The sequence below is a fragment of the Neoarius graeffei genome, chromosome 5, assembly GCF_027579695.1.
Source record: "Neoarius graeffei isolate fNeoGra1 chromosome 5, fNeoGra1.pri, whole genome shotgun sequence".
NCBI lineage: Eukaryota > Metazoa > Chordata > Actinopteri > Siluriformes > Ariidae > Neoarius > Neoarius graeffei.
The window spans coordinates 1,202,758-1,229,635 of NC_083573.1; the positions used below are offsets into that span (position 1 = coordinate 1,202,758).

At 45.4% G+C, this 26,878-nt stretch overlaps 2 protein-coding genes across 2 annotated transcripts in view; both read left to right on the forward strand.

Moving 5' to 3' along the window:
* LOC132886361 (NACHT, LRR and PYD domains-containing protein 12-like) overlaps positions 1-26,878 on the forward strand; it is a 58,885-nt gene that overhangs the window by 22,740 nt on the left and 9,267 nt on the right. The window contains 9 exon segments of the mRNA XM_060920923.1: positions 5,529-5,705; positions 5,883-6,056; positions 8,182-8,358; positions 8,471-8,647; positions 8,824-8,997; positions 22,421-22,489; positions 24,042-24,081; positions 26,234-26,304; positions 26,418-26,635. Of these exon segments, the coding sequence (XP_060776906.1) occupies positions 5,529-5,705; positions 5,883-6,056; positions 8,182-8,358; positions 8,471-8,647; positions 8,824-8,997; positions 22,421-22,489; positions 24,042-24,081; positions 26,234-26,304; positions 26,418-26,635 (1,277 nt within the window).
* On the forward strand, positions 10,137-22,749 carry LOC132886358 (uncharacterized). Its single transcript, XM_060920921.1, has 2 exons — positions 10,137-12,694; positions 22,424-22,749. The coding sequence occupies exon 1, from the start codon at positions 11,256-11,258 to the stop codon at positions 12,330-12,332; it is 1,077 nt and encodes a 358-aa protein (XP_060776904.1). The 5' UTR covers positions 10,137-11,255; the 3' UTR covers positions 12,333-12,694; positions 22,424-22,749.

Here is a 26,878-nt window from a genome sequence, read left to right on the forward strand (position 1 = left end):
ACCGGAGCACCTAGAGGAAACCCATGTGGACACGGGGAGAACATGCAAACTCCACACAGAAAGGCCCTCGCCGGCCGCGGGGCTCAAACCCAGACCTTCTTGCTGTGAGGTGACAGCACTAACCACTACACCACCATGCCACCCACTCGTGCAGTGTGGTGACATAAACAAAGTGCCTTGGTCTGTCAGGATTTCTTTTGGAATCCCGACCCAGGAGATAAAGCAGAAGAGTGCTTCCACAATACTGTGTGCTGAGATATTGCGGAGAGGCACTGCTTCTGGATATCGCGTTGCATAGTCCATTAGAACTAAAATAAAGCGATATCCCCGTGCTGACCGATCTAATGGCCTGACGAGATCCATCCCAATTTGCTCAAATGGGGTCTCGATTAGAGGAAGAGGGCGCAAAGGCACTTTTGGAACGGCCACAGGATTTACTAATTGGCATTCATGGCATGCCGCACACCACCAACAGACATCCCCGCGAATCCCTGGCAAATAGAATCGGGCCATTATTCGGGCTAGTTTTTTATCTTGCCCCAAGTGTCCAGCCATGGGATTAAAGTGAGCTGCATGGAACACGAGTTCCCTACGGCTCTTTGGGATTAACAACTGGGTTATTTGTTCCTTGGTTTGAGTGTCCTGCATCACTCAGTACAATTTATCTTTAATAATGGCAAAATAGGGGAAGGTCGGTGCTGCAAATGGCTGAAGAGTTTGACCATTGATTACTCTCACTTGGTTAAACGCATGCCGCAGAGTCTCGTCTTGCGACTGCTCTCACAGGAAATCCCCAAGAGAATCCCCGAGAGAGGGAGGAAGAGCAGGCTGCTCCTCACTCTGTCGCAGTGTTGATGTAGATGGCTCTGCGACAGCTTCTCCAGTCAATGCCACACCGGGACCTTCTCGTGACCTACTAGTGCAGGACCCACTGCGTGTTAAATATTCCATTAGGTTTTTAAATCCCGGCCAATCAGTACCCAAAATCAACGAGTGGGTGAGACGGGGACTAACCACTGCCTTTATCCTATGCATTTGGTCCCAGAATAGAATTTGGACAGACAGTAGAGGGTAATGGTGAACATCCCCGTGCACACACAACACTTTCACTGCTTGTGTTCCCCCCAATGCCTCACCTTGCACCAGGTGTTGGTGAATTGAGGTCTGATTGCAACCGGAATCCACCAAAGCGTGATATGTAGCCCCTTGGATACTCACCGGTATGCAAGAAGTTCCGGCCCGATCGGGGGCAGTTTCTGGCGCGTCGGGGATCCGGATTACAGCATGCACCTCCCTTGTGGAGCTCTGGCCTTGGAGATGCTCCGATTCCCCGCTGCGCCAGCACACCATCCCAGGCTTTCCCTCTGCACTGGTGTTATGGGTGCCACTCACCTGAGGGGGAGACAACACAGACACAGGAGAGGGAGAGGGGAGGACACCACGGGTGTGACGGCCCGGCTGGGGAGGAGCCAGCCACCACCTCCGTGGCAGGGGAATGGGGTGGGGAGGGGGGCGAGAGACAGGGGAAGAAAAGAGAGAGAGAGAAGCGAGGGGAGATGCCTCATCTGCCTGCCATCGGAGCCGCCTCCAGATGGTCCTCCACCAGCTCGATGGCTCGCTCCAGCGACACCGGGTGATGACACTGGACCCATTCCGCCGTTCCTTCCGGAAGTCGAAAGACAAACGGCTCCAGTGCCACCAGATCGATGATCTCATCAGCGTCGCGGTTTTCTGCCCTCAGCCACCACCAGCAGGTGTCCCGGAGTTGCTGGCCGAATGCAAATGGACAGCTGACTTCCTCCAATGCCAGCATCCGGAAGCGCTGGCGATGTTACTCAGGGGAGTGGCCGAGCCGCTGCAGGATGGCTTTTGTCAGGTCAGCGTAGACCAGCTGGCTGTCAGTAAGGAGCTGCTGCGGTGCAAGCTGCGCCTCACCAGTCAGGAGCGGGAGAAGGCGTGCCATGCGCTGCTCCTGCGGCCACCCCCACGCCTCGGCTGCTTGCTCGAAAAGAGCGAGGAACGCTTCCGGATCGTCCTGCGGTCCCATCTTTGTGAGGGTGGTGGCAGCAGTGGTCGATGCCCCTGCTGATGCCAGCTGGTGCCGGAACGCCTGGCAATCTTCCTGCTGGGCCAGCATCAAGGCTTCGAAGCGTTGCTCCTGCTCCTTTCGGAGGGCAATCAGTGCTTGATGCTGGTTCTGCTGGGTGGTAGCGAGGGCAAGGATGAGCTCTTGGAATGGTGGGGGACTCCATGGGGTGGTTCTCTTCTGTGCTCCTGGGTTTCGGCACCACTGTAGCACTTCCTGATGTGGGTGGAGCACAGAAGCACGGCAGGCGAGAGTTGATGTTTATCCAAAAGTGTTTTATTGAGCTTTTCAGCTTCCTTTTATCTATTACTTACTTTCTCACACACACACACACACACACACACACACACACACACACACACACATACATACATTGTGGTTGGGGAGAGAGCTGGCTTTCTCTGCTCTCTCTCCTTTTATGCTCCGTACCTGTAACAAACAGTGACACACACACACACACACACACACACACACACACACACTAATTGACAGCAGGTAGAATGACTTAGCCACTTACCTTCCCTGATCCCACCCTCCATTCACAGACTGCTGCTTGGCCACGCCCCTGCTGCCACAAGCTTATTCTCCGGCAGGCATTGGAGAAACTGCCAGACGTGACCCTGATGTTCCTCCAGGGAGTGAGAGAAAATCAAGATATTGTCCAGGTAAACAAAGATAAAAGGTGTTAAGAAAGTCCCTCAAGACATCATTAACCAGCGCCTGGAATACCACAGGCGCATTAGTCAGGCTGAAAGGGACTACGAGGTACTCATAGTGGCCTGTGGTGGTGTTGAAAGCCATCTTCCACTCATCCCCTTCCCTGATCCTGACTAGGTGATAAGCATTGCGTAAGTCCAGTTTAGTGAACACCTCAGCTCCCTGGAGTAGTTCAAAGGCTGTAGTCATGAGTGGTAGTGGGTAGCGGTTCTTGACTGTGATGGTGTTGAGACCTTGATAGTCAATGCAGGGGTGGAGTGACTTGTCTTTCTTCTCCATGAAGAAGAATCCCGCCCCTGCTGGGGAGGAGGAAGGGCGGATGATCCCAGCTGCCAGAGACTCAGTGATGTATTTCTCCATGGCTTGTCTCTCGGCAGGGGAAAGAGTAGAGACATCCCTTGGGTGGCACTGTCTCTGGCAGGAGGTCAATACCACAGTCATAGGGCCTATGAGAGGGAAGGGGCACTGTTTGGGTCTTATTGAAGACAGGCTTGAGGTCCAGATATTCTGGAGGCATATGAGAAAGGTCGGGAAACTCGCTGGCTAAGGGCTGAGGTGGTTTGGTGGGAGGCAGAGCGGAGTTCAGGCAGGAGGCCAGGCAGGAAGGACTCCAGCCTAAGATGGTGTGGTCAGTCCAGTTTAAGTGGGGGTTGTGCTGCATCCACCAGGGTAATCCAAGAATAATGGGAACGTGAGGGTTGTTCACAACGTGAAGTTATAGTGTTTTGGAGTGATTGCCTGAAATCCTTAGGGTCAGCAGAGTGGTGAGGTGAGTGATGGTGGTCAAGCCAGTGCCATTGAGTGTCAGGACGGTGAGAGGGACCTCGAGGGCGAGTAATGGGATTCTGAGATCTTGGTGGTGGCGGAGCAGATCAGGTTCCTGTCTGCCCCAGTGTCGATGAGCGCCTGAAGATGGTGATGCCGGTTGTTGAGTGTGATGATAACGGGGAGCAACGGTCGGTCACCAGGGGACTGGTTCCGAGCATTGCCCACCAGGGCCCCTCGATTCACTGGTGGGCTCGTCCTTTTAGCGGGCAGGCTCGGCAGATGTGTCCCTGCTGACCACAGTAGAAACAAGCCCCCATGCTCAGTCAGCGCAGTCGTTCCTCCGCGGATACCCATACCCAATCTACCTGCATGGGTTCGATGGACAAGGCAGGTGGTGGAGAGGGGTTGAAGTTGCGGCGGCGGCTCCTCTCTCTCCTCTGTTGTTGAACTCAATATGATTGGCCAGGTCCATTAGGCTGGAGAGGTCCGATGGCAGTTCCCACGAGACAAGTTCATCCTTGATAGCATTGGATAAGCCATGTAGGAACGCATCGACCAGGGCACACTTGTTCCAACTGCATGACGCTGCCAATGTCCAGAACTCGATGGCATGATCCGAGGTAGATGGGGACCCCTGCCACAGCTCCATGAGCTCTCTTGCCACCTCCCGGCCAGACAGAGAGCAATCAAATGTTCGCCTCATTTCCTCAGAGAATTTCTTGAAGCTGGAACAACAGGGTGCATCGGCATCCCAGACCGCCGTCCCCCATTCCCCGACCTTGCTGGTGAGGAGTGTGATGGTATAGGCTACCTGGGAGCATTCTGTGGGGAAAGCCAGAGGTTGAAGCTCCGAGATCAGTGAACACTGTGACAAAAAAGATCTGCAGGTACCTGGTTCTCCACTGTAGGGCTGAGGCGAAGGGAGTCTTGGTTCATGGAGAGTGGCGGTGGCGGGAGGTGAAGAAAGAGATGGCTGGGCAGAGGTAGGTACGGCTTGGGAGCGCTGGAGTTGTGTGGCTAGGAGGTTGAGTGAGTCGAACAGGGTGGCCGGGTTCTGGGTTATCTGCCTGAGTTCCTGTTGGTGGGTCCCAAGGAGGGCTCCTTGCTGCTGCATAGCCATTCTCAGATGGTTAAGTTCCGCTGGATCCATGTTGGCCAGAACATTACTGTAATGGGTGGCGAGATGTGGTGATTTAATTAAAGTCCAAAAAAAGAGTCAACAAACAAAAATAGCAAAAATAATCCAGACAACAATGAGGTAGACAAAGACAAAGTGCTAATATGAAAAAACATGAAAAATAGTTCAGACAACAACCATACTGCAAAAAACAAGAAAAAAATGACAATGTGAGTACAAAAAACTGTGGCTAAGACTAGGCAAATCAGGAAGCAAAAATGGCACAGAGACAACATGAGAAACAGACAAGACATTCTGGCAAAGTCGCCTTCTGAGAACGGCCTATTTATACACAGCAGAGCAGACCAGGAAGTGAATGCCGGCATGATGGAAGTCCCATCCCGGATCCGGATTGTGCTGAACTGAAAGATAGTAAATCTCCGGAGTGGAAGTCCGGGGCAGATCATGACACAATCTTACTTTCTCTCTACACACTGATGTTCATGCATCATGTTCCTTCTTCTACACAGTGTACGAAACTGATTTATGCTGTTGAAACTGTAATGTATTATTCAATAAGACACTGAAATGTGGACATGAGAATCAGATTTACTTTCTCCAGTCTGAGGGAACTGAATCTGAGTGGAAATAAACTGCAGGATTCATGAGTGAAGCTGCTCTCTGCTGGACTGGAGAATCCACACTGTACACTCGAGAAACTGAGGTATACACACACACACACACACACACACACTAAGAGTACTGTATATAAAGATTGTGTGTGTTGTGTCGTAAAGCTGAGTGATTTATTCTGTAACTGTGACATGTTTCTCTCTGTAGGTTGTCGAACTGCAGGATTACAGGTGAAGGTTTTGCTGCTCTGGTTTCAGCTCTGAGGTCAAATCCCTCATCACACCTGAGAGAACTGGATCTGAACTGTAATAATCCAGGAGAATCAGGAGTGAAGCTGCTCTCTGATCTACTGAAGGATCCACACTGTACACTGGAGACACTACAGTGAGTTATTGACAATCTTCCACCCCCTCAAATAACCCAGGCCTCAGCACTGCAATCCTCACTGTTGGGGCCCTTCTTTGGCCCCAATCCTTACAACTTTCCCTTCTGCTCAGAAACCGATTGAGATGGCTGCATTTATCCATCAGATATTCAGATATTTCATCATTTCTCTTCCAGTCTGCGTGGGTGTAAACTGACAGAGGAAAGCTGTAGAGTTCTGTCCTCAGTTCTCAGCTCAAACTCCTCCAGACTGAGAGAACTGGACCTGAGGGACAATAACCTGCAGGATTTAGGAGTGAAGCTGCTCTCTGCTGGACTGGAGAATCCACACTGTACACTGGAGATACTGAGGTACACACACACACACACACACAGGACTCAGATCATCACTTTATAACTGAAAATCACAAACAGAATTGATTTGTGTCTTTATTTGTGACTTTTATCCCAGTAAAATTATATCCAAGGCCCAATCTTACTTTCTCTCTACACACTGATGTTCATTCATCATGTTCCTTCTTCTACACAGTGAACTAAACTGATTTATTTTGTTTAAACTGTAATGTATTATTCTATAGACCCCTTCGCATGTTTGTAAACAAACCGACCGTTGCCAGGATGCGCGCGCAGCCTGGACCCAGAAACAGTGGCGCTGCCCATAGACCAGCATTATGAGCTGTCAGATTATGCCAAACAATTGTCATTACAAGATTGAGAATGCTACATAAATAAGTTAACTCTAACAAGTGGACATTGCCTACCGGATCCGTATTTAATTAAAGAGTGGACGGACGATGTTAGTAAGTTCCCTGGTATACAATGGCCAGATATATACTCGTACCTTATTGACAAGACTTCAGTGTACACCCACGAAAAACTTCGTGCCTACAAGTCTTTAGACGCATATGATTATGTTATGTGCGGGCATGTACAACTTGATTAACAATGGGACATTCATATTCATTTTGTTTTAATCAAATTATGCCAGTGGTGTGATGGCAATGTGGCTTTAGCTACAACAGCAAATACCAACACTAAACAGCAATTTGCAGGAGGTAATGGCATGAAAGGAATGATAGTGTAAAGAGTGCAGCTAAGAGAAATCAGAGCTCATAAAAAGCGAGAGGCAGAGACCAGAAATGAAGCTGAACAGGGCGGGAGCTAGGTTAGAGCAGTCAACGTAAGTTGGCATTTAGAGTGAGGGAACACAATTTTACCTTTCCATCCTTGCTTTAAAATTGTGATTTTCGGCATACACAAATAATGATGGCACAAAATCTGGACTGCTTGAGTCAAGGGAGACCTCTCCTACAAACAAAATTGCATGCAAAGCTAAGTTAACATGCTAACAATATTCATTACATTGTGTAACTATGACCCAGCTAATCAGACAAAAGTTACCAAAGTAATTTGCTACATCAATAAACGAAGACTAGAAAGAATAAAAAAAGAAAGATTTAATAAATAGCCTGATCTTACCTGTGATGAAGTGGGCACTGCAAACCCGCGCATTTTTGATGGTGCTTTCATTCCAGTCTACACGTTTGATGGCTTGTAGCCATAGACGTCGGCGATTTTTTTGGAATGGGTGAGATCCTGCTGGAATTCTGAACATTTTAACCCCATCACTGCTACGATTCTGACACCTGACAACACAACAACTAGGCATTTCTGAGTCTTTTTTGGGTCCAGGCTGCGCGCGCAATTTCCGCTTACGTATGAATGACGTTTACTGCAAAGGGGTCTATAAGACACTGAAATGTGGACACGAGAATCAGATTTACTTTCTAGATGAATTCCATATCATGAATAAAAAAAAATTAAACTATTGAATTGTAATGAATACTGTTTAGATCTTGTGTCTCCACCTCTATCCATCCCATTCCTTTTCTTGTAGTTAAATCCATCATCTTATATGAGCTGAGACTGGTGGATCTGTCCGAGTACAAACACACAGTCTCTTTATTTTATATTTTTATTCTGACATCAGGGGCGGCACGGTGGTGTAGTGGTTAGCGCTGTCGCCTCACAGCAAGAAGGTCCTGGGTTCGAGCCCCGGGGCCGGCGAGGGCCTTTCTGTGTGGAGTTTGCATGTTCTCCCCGTGTCCGCGTGGGTTTCCTCCGGGTGCTCCGGTTTCCCCCACAGTCCAAAGACATGCAGGTTAGGTTAACTGGTGACTCTAAATTGACCGTAGGTGTGAATGTGAGTGTGAGTGGTTGTCGGTGTCTATGTGTCAGCCCTGTGATGACCTGGCGACTTGTCCAGGGTGTACCCCGCCTTTCGCCCGTAGTCAGCTGGGATAGGCTCCAGCTTGCCTGCGACCCTGTAGAAGGATAAAGCGGCTAGAGATAATGTGATGTGTGTGTGATTCTGACATCAGAACCTTGTGTTCAGGGAGACACTTTATTCCACAACTGCTGGAACACACCTCATTTATCCATTAGATATTCACATAATTCATAATTTCTCTTTCAGTCTGTATCGGTGTAATCTGACAGAAGAAAGCTGTAGAGTTCTGTCCTCAGTTCTCAGCTCAAACTCCTCCAGACTGAGAGAACTGGACCTGAGTGACAATTATAAACTGCAGGATTCAGGAGTGAAGCTGCTCTCTGCTGGACTGGAGAATCCACACTGTACACTGGAGAAACTGAGGTATACACACACACACACACACACTGTAAGAGTACTGTATAGAAAGATTGTGTGTGTTGTGTCGTAAAGCTGAGTGATTTATTCTGTAACCGTGACATGTTTCTCTCTGTAGGTTGTCTCACTGCAGGATTACAGGCGAAGGTTGTGCTGCTCTGGTTTCAGCTCTGAGGACAAATCCCTCATCACACCTGAGACAACTGGCTCTGAACTGGAATAATCCAGGAGAATCAGGAGTGAAGCTGCTCTCTGATCTACTGAAGGATCCACACTGTACACTGGAGACACTACAGTGAGTTATTGACAATCCCCCCCCCCCAAAATAACACAGGCCTCGGCACTGTGATCCTCACTGTCCGGGCCCATCTTCAGCCCCAATCCTTACAACTTCCTCTTCTGCTCAGAAACTGATTGCGATGGCTGCATTTATGCATCAGATATTCACATAATTCTTCATTTCTCTTCCAGTCTGCGTGGGTGTAATCTGACAAAGGAAAGTTGTAGAGTTCTTTCTTCAGTTCTCAGCTCAAACTCCTCCAGACTGAGAGAACTGGACCTGAGGGGCAATAACCTGCAGGATTCAGGAGTGAAGCTGCTCTCTGCTGGACTGGAGAATCCACACTGTACACTGGAAAAACTGAGGTACACACACACACACGAACCCGAATGCTAATCCTACCTTCAGTAATCAAAAGGTAATTGTGGCATTGGGGGCGTGGTTGAGCATCAGCTACGAATGGTGAGGAGGCAGGTTGAATCAGCAGGTAACATGATGAGGTGCACCTGTGTCAAATTACTGGCTGTCTATTAACCTGTGTCTCAGTGTGTCTTTCAGACAGTCAGGAACGAGAGAGAGAGAGAGAGAGAGAGAGCCTGTTGCATGAGGGTTTGGTGTGTTTATGTTTCATGAAGAGTCACTGAAAAGCATGCACAATAAAACAAACACACCTGTTCTGAAGCCTGCTTCTCGTTTCTCTGTTTCCTCAAGTCAGAGAGTTACTACACTGGTGCTAAAACCCAGGACTCAGGAATGAATGCTGCCATGGGATCTAAACTAGTCCGAGAACTGCTCCAAACGCTCACCGACGACCACCAGCACTGGCAGCACACCCTTGTCGCACTGTCCGTCGACCTGTGTGTTTCTGGGCTATACTTGAAGCCCAGGTGGAGGTTTGGCAGGAGATACAGAACTGAGTCCAGTCTGAGCCATCATCCTTGCAGCCAGCTTGCCTATCTAGCTGGTGAAGATGGGGTCGCAGGATGACCGACACCTCCCTTGAGCTGTTTCAGCATGTCGCAGAGGCAAGGTCATGGCCAACCTCACAGTGGGTGGCTTGCCTACTGCCGCTGCTGTCGGAGGAAGCCCATCACGCGGCTTGCTGGACATCAGTGTGGATCCGGTGTCACCAAACAGCGTCACTGGAGGAGACGGTCCAATTGGCTGAGGATCATTTTACTGTGTATCTGGAAGCAGGCTCTGTTACAACTCCCTCTCTCTCTCTCACACACACACTTTTGTTTTCTCCTTCCCCCTCTCCTCGCCCATCCCCAACCCCAGCCCTGCAGAAATGGAGAACAACTCCCCCAAAACCAGCTCCCCGCAACCGTATCTATCCTTGTGTTTCTACTTTCCCTTCTCCTTCTGTGTCTGTGCCACCATTAACCCCCGCTCTCTCTCCACAGATGAACTAATCTATGCCCACCAGAACCAAGAGCAAGCTCAGGCAGGTCTGTTGGTGCAGAGGGAAGGCAAGGAATCAGCATTTCTGCAAGGAGTCATGGCTACTGATTCATGTCCCCAGTGCACCTCAGGCTTCCCCTGATCGAGCGCGGGCATACAGGATAGTTGAGTATGCAAGGAGGTACACATCAGGCTTTGATGTATTCAGATTGCGATCAGACCTCCATACATCAAAGCCTGACTCAGTGCAGGGAACTAGGAAATGCTTGTTTGGTGAAGGTTAAGTGTGTGCACGGTGATCGACACAAATATCTGCTGATGCCCATCACTGTCCACTTCCGGGGAGGAAATCATAATGTAGAGTCCGTGGTTAGTCCAAGCCTCACTCACTCACTGATTCTGGGAACCGATTGGCCAGGGTTTAGAACATTAATGAAACAGATAGTTGTGGGGGTGTCCTGCAATAGAACATCATGGGGGGATCCCACGGCAATGTTGACTGGGGAAGCGGTCCTAGGACCATCTGCATCAGCATTGTGTCATGATGATACAGAGAGTGGGGAGAGCCCTCCTCCCTCTCTGGGGAATCCCTTCAGGGACTTCCCATTGAAGCAAGCACGTGATGAGTCTCTGAAACATGCCTTTGACCAAGTGAAAATAATTGACGGTCAAATCCTCCAGCCTAATGTTACACTTTCCTTCCTGTACTTTTTTATTATTAATGATAGGCTGTATCGAGTGACGCAGGACACTCGAACTAAAGAAAAGATGACACAGTTGTTGGTCCCAAAGAGCTGCAGGGAACTTGTATTCCATGTAGCTCATCATAATCCTATGGCTAGGCATTTGGGGCAGGATAAAACACTGAATTATGGCCCATTTCTATTGGCCAGGTATTTGTGCTGATGTCCGCAGGTGGTGTGCGGCATGTCACAAATGTCAGCTGGTAAATCCAGCAGCCACACCAAAAGTGCCATTGCACCCATTGCCACTGATGGAGAGCCCCTTCAAAAGAATTGGCATGAATCTCATTGGGCCATTAGATTGATCTGCACCCAGGTATTGCTTTGTCTTAATCATAGTGGATTATGCAACATGATACCTGAAAGCATGGCTGTTCTGCAATATCTCAGCACACAGAGTTGTGGAGGCACTCTTCTGCATTATCTCCCAAGTCGGGATTCCGAAAGAAATCCTGACTGATCAAGGCACTACTTTTATGTCCTGCACACTGCATGAATTATACAAATTATTGGGGATTAAATCGATTCCTACGAGTGTTTATCATTTACAAATAGATGGGCTGGTCGAACAATTTAACCAAACCCTTAAGGACATGATTTGTAAGTTCGTTCACAGGGATGCTAAAAATTGGGACAGGTGGCTTGACCCTCTGTTGCTTGCAGTGCGTGAGGTCCCACAAGCCTCCACTGGGTTTTCCCCTTTTGAATTGTTGTATGGGCACAAGCTCCTTGGTGTCTTAGACATCTTTAAAGAAAATTGGGAGGAGGAGCCTTCTCAAAGTAAAAATGAAATTCAATATGTTCTTGACCTGAGAGCAAAACTCCATGCACTGAGTCACATAACCCAGGAGAATTTGCTACAGGCCCAAGAACACCAAGCTCACCTGTACAACAGAGGGGCATGGCTAAGGGAATTGGCACCGGGAGATAAAGTCCTCATCTTCCTGGCCACCTCAAGTTCAAAATTGCTTGCCAAGTGGCAAGGGCCCTTTGAGCTCACATGGCAAATTGTGGAGGTTGACTATGAGGTCAAACCACCAGATAGGGCCGACACATGTCAAATTTACCACCTCAATCTCCTGAAACCATGGAGAGAGGAGATTCCTGTGGCTCTGGTGATGGTAGTTCTAGAGACAGCAGAGCTGGGACTGGAGGTCAGTCTAAAAATTGCACTCCAATTCACCCTGGTCCCCTGTGGAGAACACCTTTCACCGCCCCAGAGAGCACAGGATATTAGGTTGCAGGAGGAATTTTCCAATGTGTTCTCGCCTTTCCAGTGTTGCACTAAGCTCATACAACACCACATTAATAGTCCCCCAGGGGTGGTGGTGCACAGTCTCCCATATTGGCTCCCCAAGCACAAGAAAAATGTGGTTTGGGATGAACTCCAGGCTATGCTTAAAATGGGAGGAATTGAGGAGCTGCACAGCAACTGGAGCAGCCTGGTGGTCTTGGTTCCCAAGACTGATGGGTCAGTCCAGTTCTGTGTAGACTATAGAAAAGTCAACGCGGTGTCTAAATTTGCTGCATTTCCGATGCCTTGCAGTGATTAACTGCTCAATTGGTTTGGCATGGCTCACTTTTACTCGACACTGGATTTGACAAAGGGATATTGGCAGATTTCCTTGACTCCATTATCTCATGAGAAAATGGCCTTTTCCACTTCATTCCATTGGCTTACGTGAATTTGTCACCCTTCTTTTCAGGTTGTTCAGGGCTCCAGAGATATTTCAGTATCTCATGGACTGAATTCTCCATTCCCGCAATGCATATGCGGCGGCCTACTTCGATGATATCATTTATAGTAATGATTAGGAGCCGCATCTACAACATCATGGGGTCATTCTGAAATTGCGGCGGCATGCTGGGCCTCAGCGATCACAGCAAACCTGAAGAAGTGTGCAATTAGATGGGTGTAAGTATGGTGTCTGGGCTTCCACTTGGATCATGGGCAGGTGTGTCCCCAAATTGATAAGACTGCAGCAATTGCAGCCTGCTCATGACCTAAGACCAAAAAGGGGGTGAGGCAGTTCCTAGAGTTGGCTGGCAATTATAGGCAGTTCATGCCTCACGTTTGGGATGTCACCAGCCTGCTGACTGATCCCACTGACTGACCCCTAGAGGGCTGGGGGCTGTTATGTCCTCATTGGTGGAGGGGAAGGAGCATCTGGTGCTGTACATCAGCCACAAGCTCTCCATGTGTGAGTCAAAGTTGTGGGTGCAATCAGTTAATTATTGAAATTAAGTGATCAATCTCATTAAATCAGTCTCATTAAATTTGAAGGTTAATAATTAAAATGAATCAATCCCATTGAATCGTTTTACTTTGACTCATTTGAATTGAATCATACCATAGAATCAGTCTCATTTGAAGTGAATCATTCAGTGAATCATTCAGTGAATCATTCAGTGAATCATACCATTAATTCTGGATAAATTACCAAACAGCTAGATTATGGTATATTTCCAAATTATTACGATCACTTACCATATTACATAACTTATATGCACCTTTTTGAATTCTTTGAGAAGATTGGGGACTTCAGATATTGTTCACACAAATAAACACAGTTTGTTTAATAAATGAATTTATTATACAAAGATAAAAATAATAAATCAATATATACAAGCAGTGAGGTGTGTGTGTATGGCCTAGCTTGTTGCTAGCTAAAACAAAGGAATGTTATCTAAATAGAACAAAGGATTAGCTCTGTTGCTAACGTGTGCTTGTGTGTGTGTGTGTGTGTGTGTGTGTGTGTGAAGGACTTGACCATGTGTTTAGCCTCGTGTAGCTAACTACACGTGGTGGAGGCCTAGATTAGCCTTGTGTTGCTAGTGTGTTTGTGAAAGGCCCTATGGCCTAGCTAAAGTGTGTTTGTTAGGCCTGGTGAGGCCTACTGAGCACGAGGTAGCTAAAGACAAAGGGAAGCTATCTAAAGTGTATCAGGCCTGGTCAGGCCTGTTGAGCACGTGTTTTCTCAGTAACAAAAAGATTCCACACTCATAACATTACCAAACTCACTGAAACCTTGATAAGGCCAAAATGTATGATAAGGAAATTAGTGTTAGTCAGAATAAGAGAGAGAGAAGGAGCATGCGCAGCCTATCTATTAAACAATTGAGAGAACATAGAACAAAATAAATCAACACGCTGCGTGTCTAACAGTGTAACAGATAAACCTGGGTTTAAATTCATACTATTTCAATAAAAGCAAATACCTAAGATTATCTTAATTATGCCCAAATGCCAAAATCTTACTTAATTCTGCCTTTAGCAAGATATGAAGAAATATTCGCCAGTGTAGTCTCGGGCCTCGCCGTGGGAGCACGTGAGCCGCTCGTGATGGAGGCGTAGAAACTTTCGGGTCCAGCGGAGCACTTGGGTGGTTCCCGTAGAAAGCAGAGGATTCTTGGTCCGAACCTCAGCGTTCGTGAGGAAAAGTCTCTGATCAGAATAAGATGCACAGCGCTTTTGAGTTAAAAAGGATTCAATCGCTTCTTAACTTTTAACTGCCTGGGCTGCAGTCGTGACGTCACTTCTAATACAAGTAAACCGGTTGTAACTCAGGTTGAGTTTAAAGATCGCGCTATTCTGGACTTTTACCTTGGCCAGTGGTTAGGCACAGAACGCGCTGGATGGTGAATCTTGCAAGAAAGAAGTGTTCGGGTTTGAGAGCATCTCTTTATGCGTCCAGACTTCTCGGAAACTGGACGCGAGAGACAAAATGGCGGAGCTTCCGCTTGGACTTATGCACGCATGGCGGACTGACGTAGATGATCCCGCCCACGCATGACGTAGGTCACGCGGAAGTTGCCTGGGAATTGTAGTTCTGACACAAGATGGCGGCATGATACCTACAGTCCCCCTTTTGGTCTCAGGGGTATGACGGAGTCGTAGCACTGAGAGCACCGTATTGTATCATCGCCATGTCCATAGTCCTTGAGGTAGCCTTGCTCTGCACAGTCCATGGTGTCCTGCGAAAACTGTGTAAACTTGAGTTCCAGTAAGACAGTTGGAGACAGAGGCATTTTGGGCATACAATCACTATGGGCATTTTGGGCATATAATCACTAACTAACTAGATCAAAACCACATCAAAAAAATTAAACATTGAATATGAAACATGTAGTGTTCAATTTCTTATGCATAAAAAACAAGAAAAGAGAAGAAATGAAGGAAGGAAAGAAGTATTAGTGTTTGGGTTGGCAAACCTAATCTTCTAGAAATCTTCTGTGTTTGGTAATAGCAGTGGGTGGTCTGGCCAGAGAGCGTGCGCTACTGCGGCTAAAGCTGTCAGGGACACAGACCATCTTATCTAGCTTGGCATGTATTATGTATGGGTTGCCTGGGCAGACCCAGTGGATGTCTTTAGTGGGGGTGCATATCTCTAAGTCTTGTGGATTCACAAAAATGAGGATAGCACTGCCAAGACTATATGCCAGGTGTATTTGCGATGAATACACACTAGTAATAATAGCGGATTTTAGTATTTATCTACCATGTTATACCGAAGGGTTATTACTTCATTGGGTTGGTGAAGTCTGATCGGGAATGTTAGTGTACGCTTATGGTTGAGTGATGCGTACAAGCTAGGTGGACATGATGGGCCTAGCTGTCGTCCACCCCCTTTTGGAGTGAGGACTGTTCAAAAGGTTTGATTCGATTATCATGGAAATCGATATGAAAGCGTTTGATTAGGCCTAGATGTCCTAATGCAATACGCGATGGGGAACGGTTTTCCCACGATCGAAAGGTCTCGACCAGGGTGGTAGGAACTTCTCTGAGATTCAGGAGTAGTAGGCTTTGTGTCCTTCTACTCTCGAATCGAGATCCTTTTGGGCACCTTTAAAGGTTGACCGTAGGTGGCGTCGTAGGTCGGCGACATGTTGATGTGTGGTGTATGCAATTGCAACGCTCATGGCCTCTGGTTTGTATAGGAGATGCGGGGGAAGAACCGACTCTCGCCCAGTCATCATCCCAAAGGGTGTGACTTCAGTGGCGCAATGAGGGGTGGACCGAATGGCCCTTAGCACCAAGGGAAGTTTCACGTCCCAAATTTTACCATGGTTTGTGATATACTCTCGCAGCATGCTCACAATGGTTTGAATGGCTCGTTCAGCCTGACCAGAGAATTGAGGGTGGTATGCAATATGGAATTTCGCCTCGACGCCTAACGTTCCACAGCGCAGCCATTACACCAGCAGTGAAATGGGTGTCTGTGTCTGAGTCGATGGATAGAGGGAGATTTTTGCCACTAGGGGGAGTTGCGATGTCGGGTGTTTCGACACCGGACTCGGTGTACAAAGACATGAACTGAAGTTCATTGGAAATTTGATCTCGCGTGGCGCTTGGTTGATCGGTGTTCGCACTAATCTCGTTGCAATGGTTTTGTGCATATTTTGTGGGATCCAACGACTGTGGGGTTTTGTTTTGCATGAAGCTGACTAAGTTTATGTTGCAGGGCTTGGTTGGGATTGGGTCGCCTTGTAAGAGCCGTGTGTCTGAGAGATGGTGGTGAAGACTTTAGCGCACATGAGAGGTGCGTTTTGTGTGTTTGCCTTCGTCACCGGGGGGGCCCTACATCCTGACCCTCGCCTGCTGTTTCAGAGGCATCTCCTCCCCCTTTCACGAGATATACCCGTGGTTCCTGGCCTAGTCATGCCAGCGAATAGCTTTTTGTCATTTTTCTTGGGCTCTTTTGTTTTATCTGTTGAGGGGTCTGACGTCTCCTGTAACAGTTCTTTAATCTCAGCCAACTGGGCTTTTAAAGAGTCCAGCTCTGAGGGGAACTCACCAGGTTGGTCTGAGTCACTGTGTTGGTAGTCTCTACCCTTACATTTAGAGCTACGGTCGGAACGCTTCTGCCGTTTCTGGTCAGAGCGGGGATGACGGTTTTGCTGCCAACCGTTTTGTTCCCTACGACCCTTTTCATGTGATGGGCGATTGCCATAGTCACTGTGGACTCGCCCTTGGTCCCTCCTGGCCTTACCTTGTCGATTTTTCCACTCACCCTTGTGATGGCTCGGCAAGGATCGGGCTGGACCGGAATTTTTCCAGGTGGGTCCCTCTTTTGGAGCTTCGCCTCCTTCTAAGGTTAGCGGGGGCCCATTTGCATCCTGGAGCCTAAGGACTCTGGGGTCATCATCGTTTCCGTTTGCGGTTTTGACGATGGTCTCCCAAGTCATTTGGGCTAGTCGCCTAATTTCCCTCATCGAATAGCGACCTCGTCGACATGTCAGTGTGGCATGGGTCCGCACGCTTGGGTGGAGGTTATGTAAGAAGAGAGATATGAAACCTCTATCTTCTTCCAACCCTGGTGCGCTACTACCTTGGAAATAGGCAGTACGTAGCCGTCTGTAATATTCACGAGGCGCCTCAGACCGTTTTTGTTTGATTTGTAATGCACACAACGTCGCGGAGGTTTCGTCCATGTATGGCGCATATTCTTCCCTCATGTAATTGCGAAGTTTCGAATAACTATCGCAAATGTTTGGGGGTAGTGTCTCTAAAAAGGCACAAACGCTACTACTGGAGGTCTTCCAGATTAGTCTAAGTTTTTCACGTGTTGTGGCATTCAGCAGGTCCATCAGGCATCGGTCAATTCCTCGTAAATAATCATTTACGTTTGTTCTTTTATTATCGGGATCGAATCGCTCGATATCTTGGGCAAGTAGGTCAATTTGCCATAGGCGGAGGGCTTGGTGCACGTCCTTACGCGACTTCTTTTGCTCTCCTTAGTACTCGCTGTCTGAGCTACTCTGGAATCGCTCCCGCTTCGCACGAGATGCGTGGTCTGATTCATCTGAAGATGGATCAGGGAAACTGAAGCGCACTGACCTAGGTGTGCTACAGGCCTGGGCTCGGGATGAGCGCAGGGCGGCTCCATCCTGGCTAGACGACGACGGGGTCGTGTAGTGAGTTGATGGAGTTTGGCGGGATGTCTGGTTCTCAACCAGATCATTTACGGTGTCCGGTTCGGACGCCTCTTCCCGCTCTGAGCTTTGGCGCATTGTTGGGGGTCTTTCACGCCCATCGCGCTGCTCTTGGGGGGTCTGCTCCTGGGCAGCCCTCTTAGCAACCATTTCGGCTTTCTCTAGCCATTCGGTGCAATCAAGGGAGGTCTTCAAGAGCTCACACTCCCTATGTAAATCATTATTATCGGCTGTCAGCTCGGCGTTGCTGGTGGTCAGCCTTTCAACCTCTCCGTGAAGGCGTCTGATTTCTGAATCGGCATCTTGGAAGTATGATAGGAATAGCTTACCTAGTGCCGCTTGGACACTAATAGTTGTTCTTTTTGGATCTCTCATATGTTTGATTAAGTTATCCAAGTTGTTTTGGCATTCACTCTCACTCATGTACTTAATGTTTGCCTTTTCGGAGGCAGAGCAGTGAATGAGGTCTGCGATGACCTCAAGGAGAGACACGTCTTGAGCGTTGTCTTCCATTTTTGAGACACGAGGGGATGCCATTTTACTTAGGCTGGATACTGGATAATTAATAAATGAGTTAATTATCAATTTAATCATTATTAATTAACTATGTAATTAATTAATAAGGTTTATTTGGAAACGCTCTCTTATCCTAAGTTAAATAGGTTATGAGTATTTGTGATATGGTTATCACACTACTGTTAACCGTTTTAGCACACCTGGGGATATACCTTAGCAGTTGCTGAATCAACTGATAGTTTATTTGTGGTTGAACAATATTCCAGACGTCAACAAGCCAATCTCCTCACACGGGGCACCAATTTTACTGTGGGTGCAATCAGTTAATTATTGAAATTAAGTGATCAATCTCATTAAATCAGTCTCATTAAATTTGAAGGTTAATAATTAAAATGAATCAATCCCATTGAATCGTTTTACTTTGACTCATTTGAATTGAATCATACCATAGAATCAGTCTCATTTGAAGTGAATCATTCAGTGAATCATTCAGTGAATCATACCATTAATCCTGGATAAATTACCAAACAGCTAGATTATGGTATATTTCCAAATTATTACGATCACTTACCATATTACATAACTTATATGCACCTTTTTGAATTCTTTGAGAAGATTGGGGACTTCAGATATTGTTCACACAAATAAACACAGTTTGTTTAATAAATGAATTTATTATACAAAGATAAAAATAATAAATCAATATATACAAGCAATGAGGTGTGTGTGTATGGCCTAGCTTGTTGCTAGCTAAAACAAAGGAATGTTATCTAAATAGAACAAAGGATTAGCTCTGTTGCTAACGTGTGCTTGTGTGTGTGTGTGTGTGTGTGTGTGTGTGTGTGTGTGTGTGTGAAGGACTTGACCATGTGTTTAGCCTCGTGTAGCTAACTACACGTGGTGGAGGCCTAGATTAGCCTTGTGTTGCTAGTGTGTTTGTGAAAGGCCCTATGGCCTAGCTAAAGTGTGTTTGTTAGGCCTGGTGAGGCCTACTGAGCACGAGGTAGCTAAAGACAAAGGGAAGCTATCTAAAGTGTATCAGGCCTGGTCAGGCCTGTTGAGCACGTGTTTTCTCAGTAACAAAAAGATTCCACACTCATAACATTACCAGACTCACTGAAACCTTGATAAGGCCAAAATGTATGATAAGGAAATTAGTGTTAGTCAGAATAAGAGAGAGAGAAGTAGCATGCACAGCCTATCTATTAAACAATTGAGAGAACATAGAACAAAATAAATCAACATGCTGCGTGTCTAACAGTGTAACAGATAAACCTGGGTTTAAATTCACACTATTTCAATAAAAGCAAATTCTTAAGACTATCTTAATTATGCCCAAATGCCAAAATCTTACTTAATTCTGCCTTTAGCAAGATATGAAGAAATATTCACCGGTGTAGTCTCGGGCCTCGCCGTGGGAGCACGTGAGCCGCTCGTGATGGAGGCGTAGAAACTTTCGGGTCCAGCGGAGCACTTGGGTGGTTCCCATAGAAAGCAGAGGATTCTTGGTCCGAACCTCAGCGTTCGTGAGGAAAAGTCTCTGATCAGAATAAGATGCACAGCGCTTTTGAGTTAAAAAGGATTCAATCGCTTCTTAACTTTTAACTGCCTGGGCTGCAGTCGTGACGTCACTTCTAATACAAGTAAACCGGTTGTAACTCAGGTTGAGTTTAAAGATTGCGCTATTCTGGACTTTTACCTTGGCCAGTGGTTAGGCACAGAACGCGCTGGATGGTGAATCTTGCAAGAAAGAAGTGTTTGGGTTTGAGAGCATCTCTTTATGCGTCCAGACTCCTCGGAAACCGGACGCGAGAGACAAAATGGCGGAGCTTCCGCTTGAACTTATGCGCGCATGGCGGACTGACGTAGATGATCCCGCCCATGCGTGACGTAGGTCACGCGGAAGTTGCCTGGGAATTGTAGTTCTGACACAAGATGGCGGCATGATACCTACAAAGTACAGCACGATAGAGAAGGAGTATCTGGCCCTCAAGGAGGCAGTCCTCACCCTCTGCTGCTACCTGCTATGATGCCCATTCACCCTCTGTGCTGATCATGCCCCTCTCCAGTGGCTCCACCATATGAAGGATGCCAGCGTGCAGATCACTCTTTGGTATCTGGCCCTTCAGCCCTTAAAATTTGAGGTGGTCCACAGGCCAGGGGCACAGATGGTGGTGGTGAATTACCTGTCCCACCGGGGGGTCAGCTGTAGGATGGATGGCTTCCCAGCCTGAGTTGGGCAGTGTACGTTTATGTTTCATGAATAGTAGCTGAAAAGTGTGCACAATAAAATGAACTCACCTGTTCTGAAGCCTGCTTCCCGTTCCTCTGTTTCCCATTATCAGACAGCTGCTACAGTCATATTAGCTCTCATCTATCCATCAGTCATGTGAAACAATAAGTGAATCCCATGGAAATTGTTGACTTTTCTCAACATATTTGAACAAGCAAACATTTGACCCTTTTGATACAGTGTCTACAGATAAATGTGATGTCCTTGAGCAAAACAACAAGGGAAAATTAGCTCTTTCAATCATTTATTCAACAAAAATATCAATAGGTGTAATATTAATCAGTGGAGAAAGTAAGTACACTCTTGGCTTCAGAAGTGAGTATTGCCCCCTTTAATGGAAATAAGTTCTTATAATAATTGTCCACAAGTCTCTGACATTGGCTTGTTGAAAGTTTTTGACCACTCTTCAGGCAAAATTCCTTCAGTTACAAGATGTTTGAAGGTTTTCTTGCATCAACTGTCCTTTTCAAAGCTCCCCACAACATTTTATTGGGGTTCAAATCTGGGCTTTGACAAGGCCATTCCATAACACTCCATTTCTTCTATTTGAGCTGTTCCTTGGTGGATTTGCTCGTGTGCTTCGGATCATTATCTTGTTGAAAGGTCCACCTCAGGTTCAGCTTCAACTTTTGAACACATGGCTTCACATTATCTTCAAGCACTCTTTGATATGATTCAGAATTCAAAGTTGAATCAATGAATGCAAGCTTCCCAATCCCTGAGGCAGCGAAGCAACCCCAAACCATAACATTTCCACCACCATGCTTCACAGTTGGTATGAGGTTCTTCTCCTCAAAAGCCATCTTTGGTCTGCACCACATATGTGTATTCTTCCTGTGGCCAAACAACTGTACCTTTGATTCGTCTGTCCAGAGCATGTTATTCCAAAAGGTCTGGTATTTACCTATATGTTCATTGGCAATCTGTAGTCTTGCTTTAATGTTCCTTTTGGACAGCAAAAGTGTTTTCCTGGCATGCCTCCCATGCAAGTCAGATTTGTCCAATCTCTTTGATTGTAGATGTTTGCACTTTCACACCAACAGTTGCAAGAGTTACCTGCAGACCCAGTGATGAAATTTTGGGGCTCTTCTAGACTTCTTTCAGCATCCAACGATCTGGTCTTGGGCTAAACTTGCTGGGGCTGCCAGTCCTGGACAAACTGGCAGTTCTTTGAAATCTACACCACTTGCAGCTGATTTTCCTTACAGTGGAATGATTTATTTTGAATAATTTAGAAATCGTTTTAAATCCCTTTCCAGATTCATTGGCATCCACAACCTTTTTTTCTTCTGAAGTCCTTAGAGAGCGCTTTAGATCTTGGCATGATGACACCACACACTTCAAGAGCAAAGAGAACACAAGACCCAAGATGTTAGGTTTAAATAAGACAGGTTCCACCTGCACCTGGCACCTACTGTAATTTGGAACACCTGAGTCGAATTTTATGGACTTGAAAGTGTGATAAATGGAAGCGTGTACTGACTTTTTTTTTTTACTGAGTTTTTAAATTTGAATTATGAAAATGACTACAAAATGTGAATTTTATGTGTTGTTTGTTGGAGTATACCACCTTTATCTGTCGGCACTGTGTCAAAGGGATTGAAATGTTTGCTTGTTTAAATATGTTGAGAAAAGTATACAATTTCCATGAGATGTACTTATTTTTTCCCATGGCTGTATCTATCTATCAAGATTTATTTATCAATTTATTTATTTAAATATTCAGTTTTAAATGGAGACATTCAAGTCTGTCTTTTTAAGGCTATTGGAGTCTTTTTTTGGTCCTCAAACTGTTAATTATTCTATTGTATGAAATATTTAGCATTGTGTGTGAGAGTGAGAGAGAATGTGTATGTATGTGCATGTATGTGTGCTCATGCAAGTGTTTGATTCTCTTAGCAGTTGTCCAGATGAAGAAGTGCTTCAGGATTCTGAACAATGTAGACAACAGAAAACCGACAAACAGCAGTGAGGAATGAATCCTCTTATTTACAATAAGTATTTCTTCGAACATACATTTCTTCTGACGATATACAGTCAGGTCCATAAATATTCAGACAATGACAAAATTATTGATCCCACAGTATATTGGAGGTGGATTTCAGTAATGAGTATGGCTTCAAAGTGCAGACTTCCAGCTTTCATTTGAATGTATTTGCATCTAAATCTGGTTGACGTTGAAGGAATTACAGCACTTTGTGGATGGTACTGACACCTCAGCCCCCTTTTTTTTTTTTAATGGACCAAATGTATTGGACAGCTGGCTGCTCAGCTGATGCATGGCCAGATGGGTCTTATTCCCCCATTATTTCACTTACAGGTAAGCAGATCAAAGGTGCAGAGCTGATTTCAAGTGTGGGATTTGTATTTGGAGTCTGTTGGTGTGAACTCTTTATATGAAGTCCAGAGAGCTGTCACTGCCAGTGAAGCAGGGGATCACTCTAAAGTCCAAGTCATCATTAATCTGAAAAATCTAAATAAACCCATCAGAGTGATGGCAAAACATTAGATGTGGCCAAATCAACTATTTGGTACATTCTTAGAACAAGCAATGCGTTTCTGAGCTCAGTGACACCAAAAGGCCTGGAAGACCTTCAAAAACAACTGGTGGATGATAGGATTCTTTTCCTGGTGAAGAAAAATCTCTTCACAACAGGTAGCCAGATAAAGAACACTCTCCAGGACAAAGTTGTAGCTGTGTCAAAGTCAAGAGTAAAGAGAAGACTTCACCAGAGTAAATACAAAGGGCTTAAAAAACGATATAAAGATGGAAACTGGAACTGATTATGGAGTATATCACTCATGCTGTGGGCATGTACAACTGCCAATGAAACTGTTTCCTTTGTGTTTATTGCCTGTGTGACAAAAGCAGCAGGATCACTTATGTAGCATTTAGCGCTATATTATCTGATCAGAGTTAGCCAAATGCCTCAAAACCCTTTGGAAGATGTTTTAAAGGGCAAATGGGCAATGAGCCAAAGCATAATTCAAAAGCAACCCAATGCTTCTTCAGACAGAGAACAGGAATGTTTTGCAATGGCCAAGACAATCACCAGACCTGAATCCTACTAAGCATGCATTTCACTTGCTGAAAGTAAAACTGAAGACAAAATGCTCCCAAGAACAATAAGGAACTGAATACAACTTCAGTAAAGGCCTGCCGGAGCATCACCGGGGAAGAAACCCGGCATCTGGTGATGAATATGGGTTCCAGACTCCAGGCAGTCATTTACAGCACAGGATTTGTGACCAAGTATTGAAAATGACAAGAGTGCATGATATTCATTTTCCAGTAATTTTGGATACAAAAATGCTGACATTTATGCATTGTTCATTTGATCTGAATGGAAATATCCTCAAATTAAAGCTGAAAATCTGCACTTTGAGCTTCATTTTTAATTTCAAATCCTATCCATTGTGGTTAACAGCTAAAATAACAGTAAAATAAGACTTTCACTATCCAAATATTTATGGACCTGTCAGTCAATAATTATAATCTTGTGTATCTGTTTTTAAACAGTGAGCAAAACCAGAAGTTGCAGCAGGAGAACAGAGAGCAGGTGATCTCATGTTCTTTCAATAAGGTTTCAGTAAGGTTTATCGGTATGGTGTAGGTGAAACAAACAAGCAGAAAATACTGGTTGGCCATAATAAATCAGCACTCTGTATGAAGGGAAAAGGATGAGGCATTTAAAATGAAGAATACCATCCTTACTGAGAAGCATGGGGTTGGCTGCATCATGTTGTGGGGTGTTTTCTTGGAAAAGAGACTGGTGCACCTCAGAAAATGGACATCATCTTGAGGAAGGAGGATTATCTCGAAATAATGAAGCAACATTTCAGACATCAGGCAGAAAGTTAAAATTTGGCCACTACTAGGTCTTCCACCTGGACATTGATTCTCAGCATATGTCCAAATTATAACAAAATGCTTTATAGACAACAAAGTGAACATATTGGAGTGGCTATCACAAAGCCCAGACCTGGATCCCAACAAAAATGTTTGGACTGATCTGAAAAAGGGTATCTGAGCAAAGAGGCCCATAAACCTCACAGAGTTATACCAGTTCTGTCAGAAGGAACAAGCAGAAGTATTGTGAGAAGCTTGTGGAAAGCTATCCAATGCATCTGATTCAAGTTCAAGGAATTAAAAGGCAATGCCACCAAATGGTAATTAAGTGTAGATAAACTTTCGGTCTCAACTGTACCATTTTTGAGTCTTCATATATGTAGGCTCACTGGCACCAAATTTATATATATATATATATATATATATATATATATATATATATATATATAAAATATGCTTATCGAATCAGTCTCATGTTAAAATGGATCCGTCTCATAAATTCATTAATCATTAATTCAAGTGTCTAAGAGTTTATAGCTAAACTATTGAAATCAATGGAATCACTTAGTGATGTTGCTATAGTTTTAGTGAGCATTGTAGCTCTAATGTAATACGTTTACTCTAGATCTATAACATTCATATAACAACCAAATGGGCAGAGGCAATTAGAGTCCTTGTTTGGCAGAGGTTGGCACTCAGTGAATGTTGTAGCAATCGACAGGACACAGTTTACTCCAAAAATACCATTTATTGAAATAGCTGACATGAATTAGCAAACTAATACTGATCAGATATAGCAACAAAAGCAGCCAAGGAATAATTCCATATAAATGGTGATACAATGTATACAAATAAGAATCAGTCATGTACATGATGATAACTAAGGCACTTATGGTGATCAGAAGTAATAAGCTATATGAAAGTGTTACAGTGTAGGGGCGAATGGATATTAAAATGTGAGAGGGAAATCACGTGTTTGTGTGTCTGTGTGAGAGTGTGTGAGTATGTGTGTGTGTGTGTGTGTGTGTGTAAGAGTGTGAGTGCAGGTGTGTGCGTGCATGTGCGCAGCTGCGCACTAACGAGATGAGGAGGTGCTAGGGAGAGAGAGGGTGTGCGCAGGCGCATGACAAGGAGGAGGGGAGTGAGGCTGTGAATGGAATGTGCAAGCCTTTGTGCTAGGCCTCAAAGCCAAACTTCGACTCAACCTTAGCTACTCCTGAAATCCCAATGTTGAGGAGTGGAGTATGACCGAGCGCAGGTCCAGGGAGAAAACAGTTCTGTTCCTTTCAGTTTACAGCTCATCAGCTGAAGATCTTCGGTGTCCCGTCGGTCACCGATGATCTGGAAGGAATCTTGTTTGTAGTTCATGGACGTTGCGAAAGAGGAAAGGGATCTGGTCGCCTTTTCTCTTTAAAATACTGCGTGGGCTGCAGTAACTAACCGGTTCAATTATTATTATAACGATGCAAAGATCAAATACATTGAACTTTGGCTAAAGGTCCGGTATCAATAGCTTGTTCTTTGTCCTTTGTTCTCCTGTAGCACAGATGCAACGACATCTCTTTCACGCATGGAAACCCACCGCCAGAGAGAAAGAATTTCGATTCCGCCGTGGGTTTAAAGCACAGTCGTGATGTCACTGTATTTGGTATCCGGTATCATCTCTGTATCCAATACCATTACAGGGAGTCAGAAGAATGGGCAGAGATAGAACATGTCATCGAGTACAGGGATTGGTGTGTTCAACGCTGTACAGTGAAAGGGGGAAGATGGTGACTATGGTTACTATGGCTACAGCATGGCAGTCCGTCTCTACATACTGTATATAGTGTGTGTGTTTATTCATGTTTTCTCCTGTTCAGAAGCATTCAGTCATCACAGAGGTATTCATCCCTGAATTAGTGAAACATGGTGATGACAGCAGTGCATACAGGTACGTCAGGCATATTTTATTCTGTCCTTCACAAAAATCTGCTGAATTACTGACATTAAAAAGCAAGCCAGATTTTTATGTTTTTACTGTCCTTTCTGTATTTTACTCTGCAGATTTCGTTGCTCTCGTGCTGGTCAGTTTCACTGTAAATTGACCAACCTTGGCTTTGAGATGAAAGAGAATGGGGAAGTGCTGTACACAATCGTGTCCTGGGATAACGGTCAGTTGCAGGGCCTGGGCCAATTCCAGCCTGCAGGACCCCTGTACAACATCAACTGCGCTGAAGGTTCAATTCTTTATCTGCATGTCCCACACTGCGAGATACAAACAGGTGAGATCATTTCGAGTTCCATGTTTATCATCAATATAATCAAAGAGAAATGTAGAATTCTCTGTGAGAATGATGTGAGATGGTAGTTAAACAGTAATCCAACTGAAACATACACATAAAAAGTGGGAAGCCTGTTTTTTTTACTTATTCATCTTTAAAATCACACGTGCGCACTTGTATTGTAATCAATCAACAATATTGTAAAATATGTTTAACAGTTTATTTATTCAGTGCAGAAAATAA

What these genes read in the sequence shown, in the direction of transcription:
- LOC132886358 (XM_060920921.1), top strand. Translation starts at nt 11,256, where the DNA reads ATGTCCTGCACACTGCATGAATTATACAAATTATTGGGGATTAAATCG.